Source organism: Tupaia chinensis, unplaced genomic scaffold (assembly GCF_000334495.1).
Source record: "Tupaia chinensis unplaced genomic scaffold, TupChi_1.0 Scaffold000117_2, whole genome shotgun sequence".
In the NCBI taxonomy this organism is placed as follows: Eukaryota; Metazoa; Chordata; class Mammalia; order Scandentia; family Tupaiidae; genus Tupaia; species Tupaia belangeri.
This window is the reverse complement of record NW_006159583.1, coordinates 8,680,264-8,701,463: the sequence shown is the minus strand read 5'-3', so window position 1 is coordinate 8,701,463 and position 21,200 is coordinate 8,680,264. Positions and strand designations below refer to the sequence as shown.

Genomic DNA, 21,200 nt, shown 5'->3' with positions numbered 1-21,200 from the left:
CTAGAGGGCACATGTGCTTACTGAGGAGAGAGAAAGAGAAAGCTCCCCTCCCCCAGTGATGCATGATTACATCTCCATTTCACCATCTTGTCAGGATTTCAGGCACACATGCACTTGAGCTTGGCATGGTTTTCATATTTCCTTCTGGAAAGTTTTTAAGTACTTTTCCTATGTTAGTTAATTAACTAAGGTGAAGTTACTTTCAGAGATTAATAATCTAATTCTGGGAATGTAAATTAGGAGAGCGTTTAGTAAATGTTGTAGAATAGTATCATTGTGTCCAAGTAAATAAATTATCTTCCCAGCTTTTTATTGTGGAACATTAATCATTGAATTTATCTTTACTTAACTAAACTATGATTAGCTAAAATGTTGTTATTATGTCTTCTTTTCATAGCTTAACACCAGTAGAAGCAATCTTCATAATATTAGAGAAACAGACAGTGATGAAGTAAGTGCTCCTAACACTACTAACCCAGAGAAGAGTATGCACATGACTAAAAAAAACCTGAGAAACACACAATCAACAGTTGAATTTCCAAATGATGCTGTTTGTGTAGAGGATGACAAACAAGTAAAGTCAAATAAAAAGGCTACAAAGACATTGCTCCAGGTGACTGCCCAAGAAATGCATCTGGAAACTCCTGAGAAGAAGGTGGGTTCTTCATACCAGAAAACACGAGCGAAGCCACAGCCAAGTGTCCATCATCGGAAAAATGAGAGAGCTAATGAAGGAGGAGAAAATAATGATTTAGAAGAGACTGAAGAATTGATGCAAGCTTATCAACTCCAAGTAGCTGAAGAAATGGCAAAAGAGATTAAGAAGAAAATAAGAAAGAAACTCAAAGAACAGTTGGCATATTTTCCCTCGGATACTTTACTGCCTGATGACAAATTGAGCAGTGAGAAAAGGAAAAAGAAGAAAAAGAAAGTTCCAGTCCTGCCTGAAACTGAAACAAGGTACTTTACATTGATAAATAGAAAATAGTCTCTAAAAAAATATTATTTTGAATGCTATCTATAATTTAACAAAGAACATTCTTAGGCTTCACTTGGAGACATTGCTACTAAGGTGCAGCCTTACTATGTGTTGGATGCTTTATAAGAATTAACTTGTTCCTTTTAACGACCCTGTGAGTAAAAGTAATATTATCCTAGTTTGCTGAAACCAAAGAGTTTAAGTCACAAAACTAGTAAGAGGCTGAGCCAGAAACTTGGCAGTCCAGTTTTTGAGTCTCTACCCTTAACTTTTCACTTATATGTGTTTTTTAAGTATTAGAAACCTAGTTATTTCCTCTTTTATGAATTATAAATGCCTTTTTGCATATATGAATTTCACCCTAACCCTAATGCTATATGAATATTATCCAATCAGTATCTATAACTATTACATGTTATTATATAACATTATTCAAATACATAAAAGGTTACTGTACAAGTAACGTTTGCTCATTGTAGAACAACCTGCAAAGATAATCTCTAAAAAAGATTTGGTATTCTATTCTTTTCCTATTTATGATGCTTAAATATCTATGCTTGTATATGAGGAGTCCTCATGGAAAATACATATTATAAGAAAACTTTACATGAACTTAAAAATTTTTTGCAACATAGTAAACTCATTCTTTCATCCCATTTTCCCGTAAGTCTCCATTTTTTATTCTCTTCATATATGATGAGGTCTTCTGTGAATATATTCATCTTTATATATTCTGTCCTTGGAGAAAATATTAGGACAGAAAATACCTTTTAATTGCCATAATTAACTTTTTTCCTGAAATTCTCATTTAGAGAAACAACTTGAGTTGGAACATTATGTTTGTGACTACTCTTTGGTATTCAAAGGCAGTTTCCTCTGCAGCACTGACCTAAAAATAATTCTCTTCTTAAATAAAGCTAGACGATAAAGAGTAACAAAGAGAAGGCCAATCAAGTTGGGGCATAGACATATTAGTGTATGTACTAGTCATCTATTGTTACAATGAAAAAAATTACCTCCAGACCAGCAGATGGCATAATGGTTATGTTGCTGGACTCCCACATAGTCAAACATGGTTGGAGTCCCAGACCCAGTGGCTTCAAACTCATACTGGCTACATGTGTGTGCATGCCCAAGATTCCAAGAGGAGAATGGAGGAGAAGTGATTGTGGTGTGGCCATCCCCCCCGCCCGGGGGGGGGGTGATTTCTTGCTTTCTTTCTCTCTCTGTCTCCCTGGCAAGCAGCGTACACTCCCTATGGCAAAAATCTCCCTCTAAAAAAAAGAAAAAATTACCTTAAAACTTAGCAGCTTAGAACAAAAAACATTTATTGTCTCAATATCTATGGGTCAGGACTCTGGGGGTGACTTAGCTGGGCACCCTGAACTGTCACAGTTTTTCTCAAAGGCAGTAATCAGCCAGAGCTAAAGTCATCCTAAGCCTTTACTAAGAGGGGTGTGGCCCCCCCCCCCCCCGGGGGGGGGTGATTTCTTGCTTTCTTTCTCTCTCTGTCTCCCTGGCAAGCAGCGTACACTCCCTATGGCAAAAATCTCCCTCTAAAAAAAAGAAAAAATTACCTTAAAACTTAGCAGCTTAGAACAAAAAACATTTATTGTCTCAATATCTATGGGTCAGGACTCTGGGGGTGACTTAGCTGGGCACCCTGAACTGTCACAGTTTTTCTCAAAGGCAGTAATCAGCCAGAGCTAAAGTCATCCTAAGCCTTTACTAAGAGGGAAGAGCTGCCATGTGACATAGCTGTTAGAAGCCTTCAGAAGATTTACTTCTAGGCTCACTCATGGGTCTGTTGGCATGTCTCAGGTTCTGCCTGACTGTGGCCAGAGACTTCAGTTCCTTGCCCCATAGACCTTTCTATATGAGCTACTCACAGCATGACCACTTGCTTCTGCATTGCAGGGACTGTGAAAAAGTGAGAACAGGACAGAAGTCAGTCTTTTTGGAACCTAATCTTAGAGATGGCATCCTTTTTGTCATATTTTGTCTCAGAATGGCCTAGCCATACTCAGAGGAAAGGGAATTCTTCAAAGATGCAAATATTGAGTTGTCAGAAACACAATATCAAGAAGTAGGGATCGATAGAGGCCATATTAGGACTGCTTAACCCGCATTATACTATAAATTTTCCTCGTTCTTAATAACTACCACATCTGTGATGTAGTGGTAAGTCAGACTTACTGTGAAATAAGGTTAGTTTATGAATTTTAAATAAACCATGCCTTCCATGACAGTAGCATGTGAGGAGTACCTGTATATAGTAATGTGATTAAATAACATGGCTTTCTGAAATGACTCGGGTCATCGGGAAAGTCATGACACATTTCTACACAGAAAAACCAAAAAAATACGTCATAACTTTTCTGATGACCTAAATAGAAATATTTCTGTGGTCTTCTTAATTTCCAGGTATTTTGTTAAAAATATGACTAAGATGTATTGGAAGTCAACTTTTTATTATTTAAATGCAGTTTTTTAAAAATATTTGATAAATTGTAAATAAACTTTAATAAGTTGGTTTCACTGTAAACTCAGAATGCTTCTTGGATGCTATCCCTAACCATGTATGGATTCATGTGACGCAGATTTTAATTTTAATAATAACCTTCTGAAATGTCATGACACACCAATCACTGGAAAATACAGGAGTTAATTTTTACCTAGAAATCAAAAGTTGTATATTTTAAGCCTCTAGAAAACAGAACACTTTTTTTTTTTTTTTTTTTTTGCCTTTAAGTAAAGTTTTTTACAAATTTGTTCATTACTCATTTACTTGGCAGCAGGGTGAGGATGCTTTGATCAGTTATATGTAAAGGCAGATCACTCATAAAATACAATTTCACTTTCCCTGGGAATTAGAGCTCATGGGATATGTGACCCCTCACCAAGTATAAAATAGTACATATGATACCTAGTTCAACAACTACCCATTTTAGTGTAATAAGAAAATATATGCATCTCTCAGCAGAGAATAAGATCACTTTTAGGATTGTACTTGTCTGTTTTCCACTCTACTACAAGACAAATAATAATACTGTATTGATATTGGCTGTAATTGGGTTATATTTACAGTGCATTGACCATCTCTGATGACACAGTTGAAAATGAACAAAAGAAGGACCCTCCAGTTGGAATAGTCACTCCAGATTCTCATCGAGATGATGAAATAAGCTCGGCCGAACAAAATGTAGCAGACAATATTCCAGAAAACACAAAATCCAAACAAAAAAAAACAAAAAAGAAGGCTAAAGCAGGTTCGTAATACAAATTAAAAGTTGTGTGCCTTCATAGAAATAACTTGATTATAGGAATTTTAGCTCTTAAAATTAAAACTAAAAGATATGGTTTAAATAAATTCAAATATAGAATATTTGCTACTTGTTCTTGGATTCATCTAGATTAAAACATTCATTTGTTTGTAACTGTGGGTCTCTGGTGAGTTTGTATTATTTGAGTTATCTCTAATACTCAGTTTAATTCAGCTCTACAATGATACTCATTTTGTAGTTGCTGTTGTGCATTGCAAATTTCTTTGAACCATTGAGTTTAGAACCTCTAAGGTTAAGACCCAGTTGTTGAAAGTACTAATAACCATTTCAGGTGTTAAACCTGCATCTCCCTTTGTGAAACACAGTATCTTCTCAATTCCTTAGCCTAATTCTGCTTCTTTTTTTTTTTTTTGCTTCTCTCTTTTTTTTTCAACTTTCCTTTTTCCTGTTGCTTTTTATCTTACTCTTTTCTCGTATTTTGCTTTCCTTTTTTCTCTTTTTTTCTTTTTATTTCTTTGTTGCTTACTGCATCCTTTTTTCTCCCCTCTTTTAGTTTCCATTTAATTGGCTAAAAATTGGGATTATTTATTTATTTATTGGAGAGGTGTTTACTATAGGGTACGTGCACTAGTCAGAAAGACAGACAGAGAAGAGAAATCACCCCCCAGGGAGGATGACCATGCTGCAATCCCTTCTCCTCCATTCTCCTCTTGGGATCTTGGGCATGCATGCACACACATGCGCCCAGCGTGAGTTTAAGCCACCGGGTCTGGGACTCAAACCGTGGTCAACTATATGGGAGTCCAGTGACATAGCCATTACACCAATTACTGGTCCCTAAAACTTGGGATTAAAATAGACAGTTTTAAAGTATATGATATGTTTTCCATAGAGAAACAATTGGTGATGTTTTGTGCTTTTTATAATTAAAATTTTTTGAACTTTTCTTTGAAGCATCTCATGAGGGGACTTCACAGGTTCACTGAAAAATAGAATTAAAATATGAATTTATTTGGATACAACAAAATTTTGAAGTCTATGTATAATGTTCATTTTCCACAAACCTTTTGTTGACTCCTCAAATATTATAAATAATAACACCTATTTTGGGGTTTTATTGTTTCTCTCTTTTGGTATTTTTTGAAGAACAGAAGTTTGTATATAGCCTACATTTTTTTTCTTCTAAAGTTTTTTCTATAATTTAAGAAATCTTTCCCAGACTGTCCCCATAGCACAAAAGTAAGCACAACATATATGAAACCAGATCCTATGTGGCCAACTGCATTTCCATTCCTAGCCTGGAGAGTTGAAAAACATGCTAGGTTCATGTGTGTATATGTCTAAAATCCTGACATGATGGAGAAATGGAGGAAAAAGAATTGCAGTGTGACTATACTCAATTTGGGGGGTGTTTTCTCTCTTACTCCCTGGAGAACACACATGAATTATGGCAGTTGCAAAAAAAGAGAAATCTTTCCTAAGTCCTAAAATCATTATTCTAAAAGTCTTACTTTGGAGACCAGCAGGTAACATGGTGGTTAAGGCTCTGAATTCCCTCATGGCTGACCAGCTTGAGTCCTGGACCCATAGGCTTGAAAAATCACACTTGGCACATATGCATGCATGCCCAGAATCCCAAGAGGTGAATGGAGAAGGGACTGTGACATGGAGTCACCTTCCTAGAGGGTGATTTCTCACCATCTCTCTGTATTGCTCTGTCTCTCCAGCAAGTGCACACACCCTGTGGCAAAAATACATACATGCATACATTCATAAAACTTTTACTTTCACATTTAGATCTGCAATTCATCTGGAATTGATTTTGTATACAGTGGGAAGCAGTGATCAGGACACTTTTTTCCCATGTGAATTTATGTCTAACCTAGTGCCATTTACTGGAAAAGAGTGTCTTTCATTCTGTATTGCAGTGTCACTTTTATCATAACATGACATTAAATGTTGATCAGTTTTTCTGGTTTCTATTCTGTTACATTAGTTTGTACAAATACCACCATGTCTTAATTACTGTAACTTTGATTGTTAGTGTACTCCAGGTTTTTTCTTCTTCAACTTGATTGATTATTCTTTATTCTTGATTTGGTTTGTTGGTACATTGTGTAGGATTTTCTATCTATGGTCATGAGAAAAGTTAATTTGTATTCTTCCTTCTCAAAATACCCAGAGTTTTGCTATTAGGTTTTGGAGGTCCCAAAAGAGCTGGGAATCAGAACAGCAGGTGATGTGGTGATTGAGGTGCTAGACTCCCACATAGTTGACCGCAGCTTGAGTTCTAGACCTGGCAGCTTGAAACTCAACAACAGGCACATGTGCATACATGCCCAAAATCTCAGGAGGAGAATTGAGAAGGGATTGTGGTGCAGCCTACCCCCCAGTGGATGATTTCTCACTTTCTCTCTCTCTAGCTTGCTCTGTCTCTCTGGCAAGTGCATGGACCCTATGGCAAAAACATTCAAAAAAAAAAAAAAAAAGAGTTGAGAAATATTTTATCTTTTTTAATTCTTTGAAAATATTTGCATAGATTAGTGTTATTTCTTCCCTAAGTGGATAAATTACTGATGAAGACTATTAGACTGACATTTTCCTTGCAGAAAGAATTTTAAATCAAACTTAGATTCTTCAATGAATATTAATGTTTTCACACTTTGTAGTTCTTCTGTTAACTTTGATAGACTATTCCTTGAGGAACGCAAACATACCTCATTTTATTGAGCTTCACTTTATTGTGCTTCACAGATATTGCAGTCTTTACAAATCATGGGTTTGTGGCAACCCTGTATCAAGCAAATTGGTTGGCACCATTTTTTCAGTAGCGTGTGCTCACTTTCAGTCGCTGTGGTGCATTTTGATAATTCTTGGAATATTTCAGACTTTTTCATTACTGTATTTGTAGTGGTGATCCGTGAACAGTGATCTCTGATATTATAATTCTTTGGAGACGCCATGAACCCCTTTCATAGAAGACAGTGAACTTAATTGATAAATATGTGTCTTCTGACTGCTCCACCAACTGGTTGTTCTCCATCTCTCTCCCTGTTAGGCTACCCTATTCTAGAAACACAACTATATAGAAATTAGGCCGGTTAGTAGCCCTACCATGTCCTCCAAGTATTCAAGTGAGAAGAAAAGCCATACTTGGATTTAAAAAACTAGAAATAATTAAGCTTACGGAGGAATGCAAGTTGAGATATACTCTAGTGAGCCAGTTGAGAATACAAAGGAGAAATTATTCAGTGAAATTAAAAGTGCTACTCCAGTGAAACAAATGATAAGAAAGTGAACATCCTTGTTGATCTGGAAAAAGTTTTATTGGTCTGGATAGAGGATCAACAAGTCACAGCATACCTATAAGTCAGATCTAATCTGAGCAAGCCCCTAACTCTCTTCAATTCTTTGAAGGCTGAGAAGTGAGGAAGTTACAGAAGAAATTTTGGAAGCTAGAAGCACAGGTTAGTTCATGAGGCCTAAAGAAAAAAGCTGTCTTGCGGCTGGCAAATGGAGTGGTAGTTATATCACTGGATCCCACATGGGAGACTGCAGTTTGAGTCCTTTACTCGGTGGCTTGAAACTCATACTGGATACATGTGTGTGTATGCCCAAGTCCAGGGAGGAAAAGGGAGGGGAAGGGCTTTGTGGCATGGCCATTCCCCCTGGGGAGTGACTTCTAGCTTTCCCTCTCGCTATCTCTCTCTCCAGCAAACTCATGTGCCCTAAGGTAAAAACCTCTTTAAAAAATGAAAGAAAGGGGGCCAGCAAAAGGCGTGGTGGTTAAGGGGCACTGGACTCCCACATGGCCGACCATGTTTCAAATCTCAGACCTGGTGGCTTGCTTTCTCACTTTCCCCCTCTCTCTCACTCTGTCTCTCTCTGGTCAAAATTAGAAAAAAAGAAATGAACAAAGAAAGTTAAATAAAATAATTCTTTTCAAAAAAAAAAAAAAGAGAAAGGAAAAAAAAGCTGTGTCTATAAGATAAAGTACAAAGTGAAGCATAAGTGCTGATGTAGAAGTTGCAGTAACTTATTCAGAAGATCTAGCTAAGAACATTGATTCGCTCAAATGGCTGAACTGAACAAGTGCTTTTCAATGTAGAAGAGACAGCTTTCTATTGGAAGAATATGGTATCTAGAACTTTAATAGCAAGAGAGAGAGAGAGATCTATGCCTGGATTTAAAACATCAAAGCATGGTCTTTCTTGTTAGAAATTAAGGCAGTAACTTGAAGATGGTAACTTGAAGATGAAGCTAATGATCATTTACCATTCCCCAAATCCTAGGGCCCTTAAGAACTGTGCTAAATCTACTTTGCCTGTGTTATGTAAATAGAACAACAAAGCCTGGATTACAACACATGTTTTTACATCATGGTTTACTGAATTTTTAAAAATTATTTAATTTTTATTTATTATTATTACTAAATTCACCTTATGACTTTATGCTCCCCAGACAGAGACAGACAGGGAGAGAGAGAGTGGGAAAGTGAGAAAGCAAGCCACCATGTCCAGGACTTGAACTATGGTTGACCATGTGGGAGTTCAGGACCTTAACCAGCACACCATCTGCTGGCCTGGTTTACTGAGTATTTTAAGTTCACTACTGAGACCTACTGCTCAGGAAAAAAAAAAAAAACTTTCAAAATACTATTGCTCGTTGATAATACACACCTGGTTACCCCAAGTGCTCTGTTAAGACATTTACTTTATTGCAGTGATCTCAAACTGAACCCACAATATCTGTGAGGTATCCCTATATGTCCATTTAATCCTAGTTTTCACATTTGAATGTCTGCAGATATACAGGGAAATTAATATTGCTTCCATCCCTGGTAACATATCTATTCCATAGCCCATGAGCCAAGGAGTTATTTTGACTTTAAGTCTTATTATTTAAGAAATACATTTAATAAGAGTATAGCTATCATAGGTAGTGATTCTTTTGATAGATCTGGGCAAAATCAATTGAAAACCTGACTGAAAAGGCATCTGGAAAGTCTTCATTTTTCTAGATGCCTTTAAGAACATTTATGATTCATGAGAAAATATCAACAGGAGCTTGGAAAAAATTCAAGTCATATGGATGGCTTTGAGGGGTTCAAGACTTCAGTAGTTGCTGAGAGTAATTGCAGATAGATGGAAATAGCAAGAGTTACAAGTGGAGCCCTAAAGATGTGATTGGATCACTACAATGCATGATAAAACTTGGAGCAGTTGATTTTTATGTGGATAGACAAATGAAGTGATTTCTTAAGATGGCATGTACTTTTGGTGAAGATGCTGTGAATACTGTGAAATAACAACAATAGATTTAGAATATTACATAAATTTAGTTGATAGACAGTGGTAGAGTTTGAGAGGATTGACTCTAGATTTTTTTTTTAAAGAATTATTTAATTTTATTTATTCATTTATTTATTTTAATTTGGCCAGAGAGAGCCACACAGAGCGAGGGAGGGAAAGTGAGAAACCGAGCCACCAGGTCTAGGACTCAAACTGTGGTTGGCCATGTGAGAGTGTCCAGCACCTTAACCACCACGCCACCTGCTAGTCCCCATCTAGTTTTGAAAGTTCTACTCTGGGTAAAATGGTATGAAACAGCATAGAAATCTTTGGTGAAAGAAAGTTATCCAATGTGGCAAACTTACTTCATTTTCGTATCATTTTAAGAAGTTGTCACAACCACACAAACATTAAGCAACCACCACCCTTATTAGTCAGCAGCTATCAACATTGAGGCCATACCCTCTCCACCAGCAGAAGATTATGACTTGTTAAAGGTTCAGATGATTGTTAACATTTTTTACTAGTAAGTATTTTTAACTAAGATATCTACATTTTTTACCAATAAGTATTTTTAACTAAGATATGTATATTTCATTAGATATAATGCTATTGTACACTTCAAAGACTACAATATAATGTAAACATAATATTTTACATATACTGGGAAACAAAAGAAAAATTACATGGCTTACTTTGTTAAAACAATTACTTTATTGTAGTGATCTCAAACTGAATCCACAATATCTGTGAGGTATATGTCCATTTAATCCTAGTTTTCACATTTGAATGTCTGTTGCATCTGAAAAGATACTCCATCTATGATGTTAGTAATTTATTTTCTCTTAATAACTAACTTTGATTTTCTCTATTTTACATTTGTGTCCTATTTTATTAATTTCTTCTATCTATATTATGTGTTAATTTCTTCTATCTATAGTAACTTCCCATCTGTGCCAGACTGATCCTCTGCCTACACCATGCCAACAAATATTCCCAGTGACAAAAACAACTGCCAGTCCATTGACTTACACTCTGATTCTTCCTCTGTGGAACTTTAATCCATCTAGCACACATATATTGGTTCCATACCTTCCTGATACATTTAAAATAAGACTTTTGCAATTTACTTAACTTTTTCCAGATAATACCTGAAGTTTCAACTTGTTATATCCTCCTAGTCTCTCTCCAAAATCAATTCCAGTTTTAAGTGAATCGAGTGATATATAGCCCACCTAGAAAATTCCTAGATAAAATTACATTTTTGTTCAACTCACATTTTTTTCCTTTTTGTATTATAATTGTTAGGAAAACAATATTCTTTGTCTTATTTTAATGCATTAGTAAATTCAGTATTTTATATTCAGAGTGTGGTTTGCTACTGTCTGATGTTTTATTTTCCCTTGAATTTCCTTTATTAACAAGGATATATAAATCTGCCTATAAGAAGAATTAGTTATAATATTGATTTTTTTCCATGTGTGTAGTTTCAGATGATAATGAAGACATTGATGGTGATGGTGTTCATGAAGTAACCAGCCGAGATAGTCCTGTTTATCCCAAATGTTTGCTTGATGATGACCTTGTCTTGGGAGTTTACATTCACCGAACTGATCGACTTAAATCAGATTTTATGATTTCTCACCCAATGGTAAAAATACACGTAGTTGATGAGAATACGGGTCAATATGTTAAAAAAGATGACAGGTAACTATTTTTAATTACATAGCTCACTTTTTAAATGGAAACTTTCTACTCTGAAAATCCTCTGTTTTGCTGTTGGTTGTTAAAAGTCAGTTGGACTAGAGCTACCGATTTGCATTAAACAATAGTCTGTTACTGGTAGGTGTTCATTAGCCATTGACATTGACTGGTGTGTTGTATATAAGAAATAGGGATCTTCTGTTAATTCAATAGATAATTTCTTTTTCTTTTCTTTTTTTTTTTTTTTTTTTTTTTGAGAGAGATTTTTGCTATAGGGCACATGCACTTACTGGATAGAGACACAGACAGAAAGACAGAAAGTGGTGAGAAATCACCCCTAGAGGAGATGGCCACACTTCAGTCCTTTGTCTTTCATTCTCTTCTTGGGATTTTGGTCATCCATTCACATGCACTAGGCATGAGTTTTAAGCTAATCAGTCTGAAACTCCAACCACAGTCTACTATGTGGGAGTTCAACATTGTAACCATTATGCCATCTGCTGGTCCCTTCATTTTTAAGTAGAGGGGAGTAATTCATTTTAAGTGGTAGAGAATTTCTGTGAAGCTTAGTGACTAATTTTTAGTATAAAACTTGAATCGCATATCATCTTATATTACATTATATTGCACTATAAGTGCTATAATTATATTTTTCTTTTGGGCTTCAGGTGAGGTAAATGAGTCTTGAATTTTTTTACAAAGATTATTTCCATAGCTTATACCTGGTTAAAGGCCCAAGCAAAAAGAAGATGATTATAATAAAAAAAAAATTATTTGCCTAGAAAGAAGACTGGAGAAGGAAGGCAGCCCTGTGGCCTCGTGGTTAAGGAAGCCACATCCCACATGACCAACTACACAGTTTGAATCTTGGCCCCAGCAGCTTGAAAAACAAACCAGGCATATGTACATGCATATAGCCAAATTCTTGCAGAATAGAGAAATGGAGGAGAAAGGATTGTGGTGTAACCATGCCCCATTTGTTGGTGCTTTCTCCCTTTTTCTCTTTCTCTTTGGGAAGTGAGTGCATGAGTCCTCTGGCAATAAAAAAGGAAGGAAGTAGGGAAGGGAAAGGAAGCAAGAAAGAAGGAGATGGTGAGGTGAAAATGTAAAGATATTCAATAAAAATCATTCACATATTCAGTGGACTTAGGACACACTAAAAACATGACAGCTCAAAGGTTTTACAATGTAGTGCTCTTTTTCTAATTTAAATAAATGTACTGTACTACTTTATCACAAATTTATTTAAAATTCTATAGGAATTACTCTGAAGAAGTTACTTTATTCCAGCTCTATAAAATAAAGGTGCAGTAATACTTCTTGCTTTATATTTTTGTTACAGTTCTGTAAAACCAACTGGTGGTATATAAAAAGTGAGGTGTAGTAAGGTATCACTGCTTTGTAAGTCTTTCAGGATTTGTAGTTTTATAGATGTATAATAAAAACAATTTTTCTTCTATCATTATGGCTATTAATTATTTCTTGTTGTCTTACCTTGTACACTGCATGTATTTTGTCACTGTTTCAAAATTATCATAAAGTATTATGTTGATGGAAGTATCTTTCTTTGAACAGTGAACGGCCTGTTTCATCTTATTATGAAAAAGAGAATGTGGATTATATTCTTCCTATTATGACTCAGCCATATGATTTTAAACAGTTAAAATCAAGACTTCCAGAGTGGGAAGAACAAATTATATTTAATGAAAATTTTCCCTATTTGCTTCGAGATTTTGATGAGAGTCCTAAAGTCATTCTGTTCTTTGAGGTATGCATTGAATAGAGCAGTGAAACTAAATTTTAGTTTATATTTAATATAACAAATATAAGCTGTCATTTTTAATAATTCAGTAATGCAACAAAGTAATTTAAGAATTTCATCCCTAGGATTTAAATTTGTGGAAATACAAGTGAGAGGTCTTTTTAAAAATAGTACTAGCATATTTGATTAGCATTTACTAGTGCTAGTAGTTAGCCATTTAATCTATACTGTATCATTTAATCTATAGAACAATCTCGTGACTTGGGATGTACTGATTGATCTAAACTATATGAATGCAGTCTTCCCTTCTTAACCCATTTCACAAATGAGTGTAAACTCATTTAACTATATAGATTCCTTAAGAGTATGTATCCTACCTAGACAAGTAAAGATAAACATACATAGATCATTTGACTAGTATAGTACATTATGTAATCGGAAATTATATAGACTTCTTAGATCTAAGAGGTTGGTAGGGGTTGGAGGGTCAGGGGAATCAGAGAAAGCTTCATGGAACACCTAGCCTTTGAGCTGACTTGTTATTCTAATTTTTTCTACTGAAAGTATAACAAGGTTTGGAGTCCAAGTGATTTCCTCAAAGTTTCTTCAATTTTAAGTGTAGGTAATTCTATCTGAAGATAGTTTGAACCTAAAAAAAATCAGGTTTCTTTTCTCTATCTTATCTTCTCTCTATAAAACAAAGGGAAGTAGAGAAAACCTCCCTTCCAGTTTAAAAAAGATAGAGTAGTCTCTTCTGGGGACATTTTATAAACTCAGACTGTTAAAGTTTATAAAGAACCTCAACATGATGAATTTGCTTATTCTTTTGTTTTCTTACGTTTTTTACATTCAATCATTGTACAGCTTTATAGCATAAAAATTTTTTTTTACTACCAAAAAGTTATAATTTGTTCATTCTAATTTTTAAAATGTGGTGTTTTCTCATCTAATATGGATACATATTTTCTTTTGTTCAAGAAGATATTATACCAGAAAGGTAAGATTTGATTGATCAGCTATTTCAGCTAATGCGAATGTATATTTAGCAAGTTGGTATGTAAATGTTGTTATCTAAGTGTGGACCACAGATCCTTAGCTGTGGTGGTGATGGGAATGTCTCTGACACCTTTTGGCAGTATAAGAAGGCAAAACTATTATCATGTTAACTATTAGCACAAAGAAGATATTTGCCTTCTTAACTATATTGACATTTGCACTGATGATTTATCTGTCACTAACTGAACCGATAACTGATACCCACAGACTTCTCAGATTATAAACTCTCATCTCCCATAGTCCTCTAATTGGAAACTACAGATTCGTCTTTCATTGGCTCTGTTAACATTATCTTTGGGGCCAGCACATGGCGTAGTGATTAAGGCACTGAATTCCCACATGGCCAACCTCAGTTCAATTCCTAGAGCTGGTGGCTTGAAACTCACGCTGGGTGCACATGCATGCGTGCCCAAAATTCTGAGATGAGAATAGAGAAGGGATTGTAGCATAGCCATCTCTCTGGGGGTGGAGGGTGGCAGTGGTGATTTCTCACTTTCTGTCTCTCTGTATCTCTGTCTATCCAGTGAATGCAAGCACTCTAGCAAAAGTCTCTCAAAGAAAAAAGATTATTTTCATTAATTTATGAGATTGTTTGTTGTTTAATCAATATGTTTTAATTGTTTAATCAATATGTTTTGCTTTAGAACTATACCTCACAGTAAATGTCAGTTCAGTACATACTTGCAGAATAACCACTGGAGCAAGTTTCAAATGTTCCCTATATAATAATGTTAAATGTTAAAGGTGGTGAATATGTTTACATCCTCAATTTGCTTATTACACAAACTGTACATGCTTTTAAAGACCATTCTGTGGCCTACAAAGATGTGTAATGATTATATATAAATTACAATAAATACTTAAAAGAAAAAGAAATTGAAAGATTCAAAGATGTAATAGCAGAGAAGATGAGTATAGACGGTAGAAGACTAGTGAAAGGGGCTCAGGGAAGAAAGATTTAACAAACACAGAACATTTGACAAACACATTTTCTGTTGAAAATGATGTATATTGTAATAGCCTTGATTTGATTGTTGTATACTTCATGCATACTTTGAAAACCTATATTGTGTACTATAGAGATGTACAATAATTGAATGTAAATAAATCATAAAGTGGAAAATTAAATAAAAAATAAATTTTAAAACAATATTTATAAATAAAAGGTAAAGTAAAAACTGGACCTTCAATAACTAAATGCGCTAACATTACGGTGAATGAAATGAGAAAAATGTTTTTACTCCCTTTATAAGAAAAACATTTTTAAGTATACAAAAGATTTTCTTTTTTTTAATAATTTTATTAGAAAATATTGAATTTTCAGTAATCTAGAGTTCTGTAAAGTAATTTTTGAAAAATTATTTGCAGATTCTTGATTTCTTAAGCATGGATGAAATAAAGAATAACTCTGAGATTCAAAACCAAGAGTGTGGTTTTCGGAAAATTGCCTGGGCATTTCTAAAGGTATGTTTTCATTCATATTTTACACTCTAAAAATAATTTTTACAACTATTTCACTCCTTTTTTTCCCAAGTCAGTTTGGTCTCATATAGTTATGAACTAGGGTAAGATTATAATGGTGAAGAATTATTAACTCAAGCTCAGATGATGCTCATTCAGATTCTTCTTAAATACTTACTGATTGCCTAGTATGCCCCAGTTACACTATTTGGCTCTGAGGATATAGCATTGAATAAGATATACACAGCCCTGACATCTCCTATTCAGTTCAGCAAACATTTAATAAGCCCCTCTTTGTGACATCCCTTGTCCTAGTCAGTGAAAAAGAGGTCTTTGACTTCATGGGCTTCATATCTTGGTAAGAAAGCAAACATGAAACAATTAATTATGCTTTTTTTTTTTTTTTCGGTCAGATGGTGCATGTGCAGGCATGAGAGAAAGACCAAAAGACCACATGCACAGTCAGTGGGACCTAGTAACACTGCAATCCTTTTTTCCATTTCTCCACCCCTTTAGTATCTTAGGCACATACACATGTGCCCCGCAGATTTTTCAAGCTGCCAGGGCCAGAATTTGAACCTTGGTAAGCAATGTAGGGTCTGGCTACTTCTGCAGAGCACTTAACCACTGTACTATAGGGCCAGCCCTACAATACTTAATTACAAATTTTGTACATACTGTGAAGAGATTCAGGGTAGATGATTAAAAACAAGAGTGCTATGGTGACAGGGAAAAGTTTCCTATGGAAGAAACTTTTAACCTGAGCATTAGCTAGATGTTGGCAGTGGGAATGAAATACATCTCTGTAGAGGGTACAACATATGCAAAGACCCTGATATTGAAAGGAGCCAAGTGTATTCAGATAACCAGAAGAAGACCTAAGATTGGAGAACAGAGACTGAGGGGGAGAATGGTGTATCATGAACTTGCTGAGGTCAGTGCAATCTTGATTACATGGGATCTTCTAAGCCATTTTAGCAACAGGAAGCCATTATAGAATTTTAAAGAGCAATTGGGAACAGCAAATGGCGTAATGGTTACATCTCTGGACTCCACGTAATCGACTGTGGTTTGAGAACCGGACCTGGTGCCTTAAAACTCACACCAGGTGCAGGCGCATGTGCATGCCTAAAATCTTGAGAGGAGAATGGAAAAGAAGGGATTGTGGTGTGACTATCCCCCCCAGGGGATGATTTCTCACTTTCTGTCTCTGTCTGTTTCTGTGTCAAGTGCACGTGCCCTATAGCAAAAAATCTCTCAAAAAAAAAAAAAAAAAAGAAAAGAAAAGAAATAATAAGAATTTTAAAGAGCAATGGGAAATCATAGGATTTTAAACAAAAGAAAAAAACAAGATGATTTATGTTTTAGAAAGAGTACTCTACTTTTTGGATAATGAATTAGAATGAATGAGATCTGGAGCAGAGGTAGATACTGGAAGATCTAGTTAGGAAATCATGTAGTAGTCTGGTACAATATGATGGCATCTTTTACTAGGATGTCTCAGCAAAGATAAAAGACATAGACTTGGGAACCAGCAGTTAGCATAATGGCTATGTCGCTGGACTCCCACGTAGTCGACCGTGGTTTGCGTCCCGGACCCGGTGACTTAAAACTCATGCCAGGCACATGTGTGTGCCTGCCCAAGATCCCGAGAGGAGAATGGAGGAGAAGGGATTGCCGCGTGACCATCCACCCTGGGAGGTGATTTCTCGCTTTCTGTCTCTATGTCTCTCTCTGTCTGTCTGGTGAGTGCACGCGCCCTATATTAAAAACCTCTCCAAAAAAAAATTAAATTAAATTAAAAAAAATAAAATAAAAATAAATAAATAAATAAAAAAGACATAGACTTTTTTTAAGAAAAGAAAAATTGGGGGGCTAGCAGGTGTAGTAGTAGTTAAGATGTTGGACTCCCATATGCTGATTCTGTTTTGAGTCCCAGACCTGATAGCTTGAAAATCCCGCTGGGCACTTATGTGTACATGCCAAAGGAGAATGGAGGAGAAGTTACTGCCCTGTGGCCATCCAGGGCACAGGGGATGACTTCTCAGTTTCCCTTTCTCAGTCTCTCTCTGAGAGCACCCATGCCCTATGGCAAAAACCTAAAAGAAACAAAAACAAAAGAAAATCAATCTGGGTATGTGTGAGCGCTTGTCCCAAATTCTGGGAGGAAAATGGAGGAGAAGGGATTGTGGTGGCCCTCCCTGCTGGGGGATGATTTCTCTCTTTCCTTCTCACTGTCTCTGTTTCTCTTTCTCTCTGCCGAGCATATGCTCCCAATTGCAAAAAACTCAAAAAAAGGGAAATTTTAGGGAACCAGCAGTTAGCGTAATGGCTATGTCACTGGACTCCCACGTAGTCGACCGCGGTTCGTGTCCCGGACCCGGTGGCTTAAAACTCACGCCGGGCGCGTGTGTGTGCGTGCCCAAGGTCCCGAGAGGAGAATGGAGGAGAAGAGATTGCGGTGTGACCATCCCCCCTGGGGGGTGATTTCTCGCTTTCTGTCTCTATGTCTGTCTCTGTCTGTCTGGCGAGCGCACGCGCCCTACAGTGAAAATCTCTCAAAAAAAAAAAAAAAAGGGAAATTTTTAATTTAACAATAATCTTTTATTCTTAAGTTTGAGTTATGAAAAGTCTTAAGAAATTAGCCTGTTTTGTATCATCTTATAAGAACTTTTCCATTTGTGTAATTTATTAATTCATCAAATATGTGTTAGTGTTCATGAAATGTTAAGAACTCTTAAGTATAGAGCATTCATAGGTAAGTTAGACATTTTACCTGCCTTTCAATTCAGTTCTACATGAGCATATTACCTATATGTTTACATGCTATGGAGTAGATTCTGTGAAAACCCAGTTGAGGCATTTGATCATTTGGGATTGGAGAAGAAAGATGTAGTCATTGGCTGGGGTGAGAACACAGTTTGAGAGTGGCCTCAGGAATCATGTGTTGCTGGGTGCCTTTCAATTCACACTTCTAAAATTTTACCTTTTTCTATAGCCCTTCCCACACTAACTTACAAAAAAAAAAAAAAAAAAAAGGGGGGGGGGAAAAAAAAAACCAACAGAAGTTCACTTTCACATAGTAAACATTGCCATCTTGTGGTTTTATTAGAAATTGCTCTATCTTTTTTGTGCTAAGATTTGTGCAGATCTTTAGTATTTACTATAAATAATGCTTGAGAAATAATAACATATTTCATACATTTTATATTTAAGTACAATGTTACATGGGTTTTTATTTATTTATTCATGTTATGCTGTTGACAGAAATAGCATTCAAAAATTCTCCCTGATCCCATCCCTATCCCTTATTAAAAAGGTAAAGTATTCCTCTCTTCTAACACTACGTATCTCCTTCATTAGCCTGTAAGTTTTTCAGTGTCATCAGTGACTTCTTTGGGTAAAAATTTTTATCATTGCAGTCCTTATTTTACTTGATCTCTCTACATTTAATATATCACTCTCTTAAAACTATAGTTCATATTATCAACAGATCTCCAGCATACAGGAAGTACTTGACGAATGTCTCTATTCAGAGAATTGATGAATGGAAAGGGTGACTAGGATAAAATTCATCTTCAAGAAAGTGCCATGATTCAAATTAAAATTTAAATGTTTTATTACCTTTATTATTAATAATAAACTTTATAATATCTCATTATAAAGTTATTGTAGTGGTCCAAATGAACATTTATCCTAACTCCCAGCTATGCCTCAGGTTCTAAGTTACTTTCAGTTCTTTTTAGCACATATTGTGATTACTCTTTAAAACTATAAAATAAAGTCTTATTTGTTTGACCTCTATGTTATATACTTGGTAAACATTAGTGGTAGCATCTTGGCTGGGTCGAAGCTGTTAATTCATGTTAAGCAATATACTTGTGTAAACTAGATTGCGTGGTGTATATTAAAACAACTTATGAAAAGTATGATTTAGAAACTGGGGAATGTCTCTTTAAAAATCACTGTAATAAACTTTGAGAAGACAGGTAGGTTTATGAAAGGAGTCTAAAATGCTTATGATTTAGTGACTTAACATCTCAGATGTCTATTATCTTCCTTTCCTAGAGAGGTGAGGGAATAGATGGGTTGTAGTTTTCCATCTCTGTTTTTGTCGATACTTCGTTCTTAAACACGCTACAGTCTGGATTTTGCCTCTGCCGCTAAAGTTTGTCTAATGTCTTTTATTTGCCAAATTTACTGAATATTTTTCAGTTATTATTTTGACACATCTATGTGCTACTAATACATCTTGAAAATGTTATTTTGGTTTTCTTGTTACCACCCTTTCCTCATTTCTCCACATACCCTTCCTTAGGTTTCCATCATGGTCTTTCACCCACCTCTTTATTTTATAATTGCCAGAGGGTGCTAGAGACAGAGAGAAAAAGAGAAGGTACCTACCAGTGGGGCATGATCATGCTGCAGTCCTCTTTTCTTCATTACTCTGTCCTCTCAGAATTTGGGGCATGCATACATACATGCATGGATATCTCAGACTAACTCAAATTGAGCATCTTACTTAATTTCTTCCCCCTTTGCTCTCTGGTACCTCAGTTGGTGGTACTACCATTTAGCCACTCTCAAATTCATGGCCTTAGAGCTTCACTGTCTTGTTTGGTAACCACAATTCATGTAGCTATTTGAATTCAAATTAATTAAAATTAAACAGTTAAAATTCAGTTCCGTGATGTACTAGTGACTCCAAATGCATTCAGTAGCCACATAGGACTGGTGGATTCTTTATGGGTAGCAAAATCTAGAGATTCCCATTGCCTTAGGAAGTTCTGTTGGACAGTGCTATGCTACCTTAGGGTATTTTCTGACCCTTTTTTTTTTTTTTTTTTTTTGAGAGGTTTTTGCTATAGGGCGCGTGTGCTCGCCAGACAGAGAGAGACAGAGAGACAGAAAGCACCCCCTGGGGGGATGGCCGTGCCGCAATCCCTTCTACTCCATTCTCTCAGGATCTTGGGCATGCACGCACATGTGCCTGGTGTGAATTTTAAGCCACCGAGTCCGGGACACAAACCGCGGTCGACTACGTGGGAGTCCAGCGACATAGCCATTACACTAACTGCTGGTCCCTTTTCTGAGCCTTTTTTACTTTCCAAGTTGAATCAGTCAATAACGATTACTAAATGTTTTTTTCACTCAGTCAATAACAATTACTAAATGCCTTTTCTCCACTCAGTGGCTACTCTTCTAATATAAGTTAGCATAATAATCTGCCTGAATTGCTACAAAAGCTTTCACCTACTCTTTACTCCTAATTTGTATAAGACCCAAAGATTAGAAAGACATTTTCTGTTTAGAGTTATGGTTTAGTGAAAGAGGACCTATTCTGGTGAGATTTTCATTTTTCTCACAAGAATCCCTTTTTAGCATAAATATATGTTGTTTTGTTTAATAGTTTTTTAAACAGACCTTTTGAAGAAAGTAGGCCAAGATACTGAAAAAATGTAATCAATCACTTTAATGAGTTTAGTGATCTGAAAATAGTTTTGACTTTTAAAAAATTAAAACAAGAAAATTTTAACCATTGAAAATATTGATACTGGGGACCAACAGATGGTGTAGCAATTACATCCCTAGACTCTCACATGGCTAACTACGGTTCAAGTCCTGGACCTGTAGGCTTAAAACTCACACCAGGCACATGTGCA

The 21,200-nt window shown here is 35.8% G+C and overlaps 1 protein-coding gene across 6 annotated transcripts in view; it reads left to right on the top strand.

Annotated features, from left to right (window-relative positions):
* The window catches only part of AHI1 (Abelson helper integration site 1), a 220,541-nt gene that overhangs the window by 23,007 nt on the left and 176,334 nt on the right, over positions 1 to 21,200 (top strand). For all 6 annotated transcript variants that reach the window (XM_014586221.2, XM_027770239.1, XM_006144344.3 and 3 more), the window contains exons 5-9: positions 398 to 960; positions 4,067 to 4,248; positions 11,042 to 11,261; positions 12,834 to 13,026; positions 15,445 to 15,540. In XM_014586221.2, the coding sequence (XP_014441707.1) occupies positions 398 to 960; positions 4,067 to 4,248; positions 11,042 to 11,261; positions 12,834 to 13,026; positions 15,445 to 15,540 (1,254 nt within the window). The remainder of the gene's footprint in view (positions 1 to 397; positions 961 to 4,066; positions 4,249 to 11,041; positions 11,262 to 12,833; positions 13,027 to 15,444; positions 15,541 to 21,200) is intronic.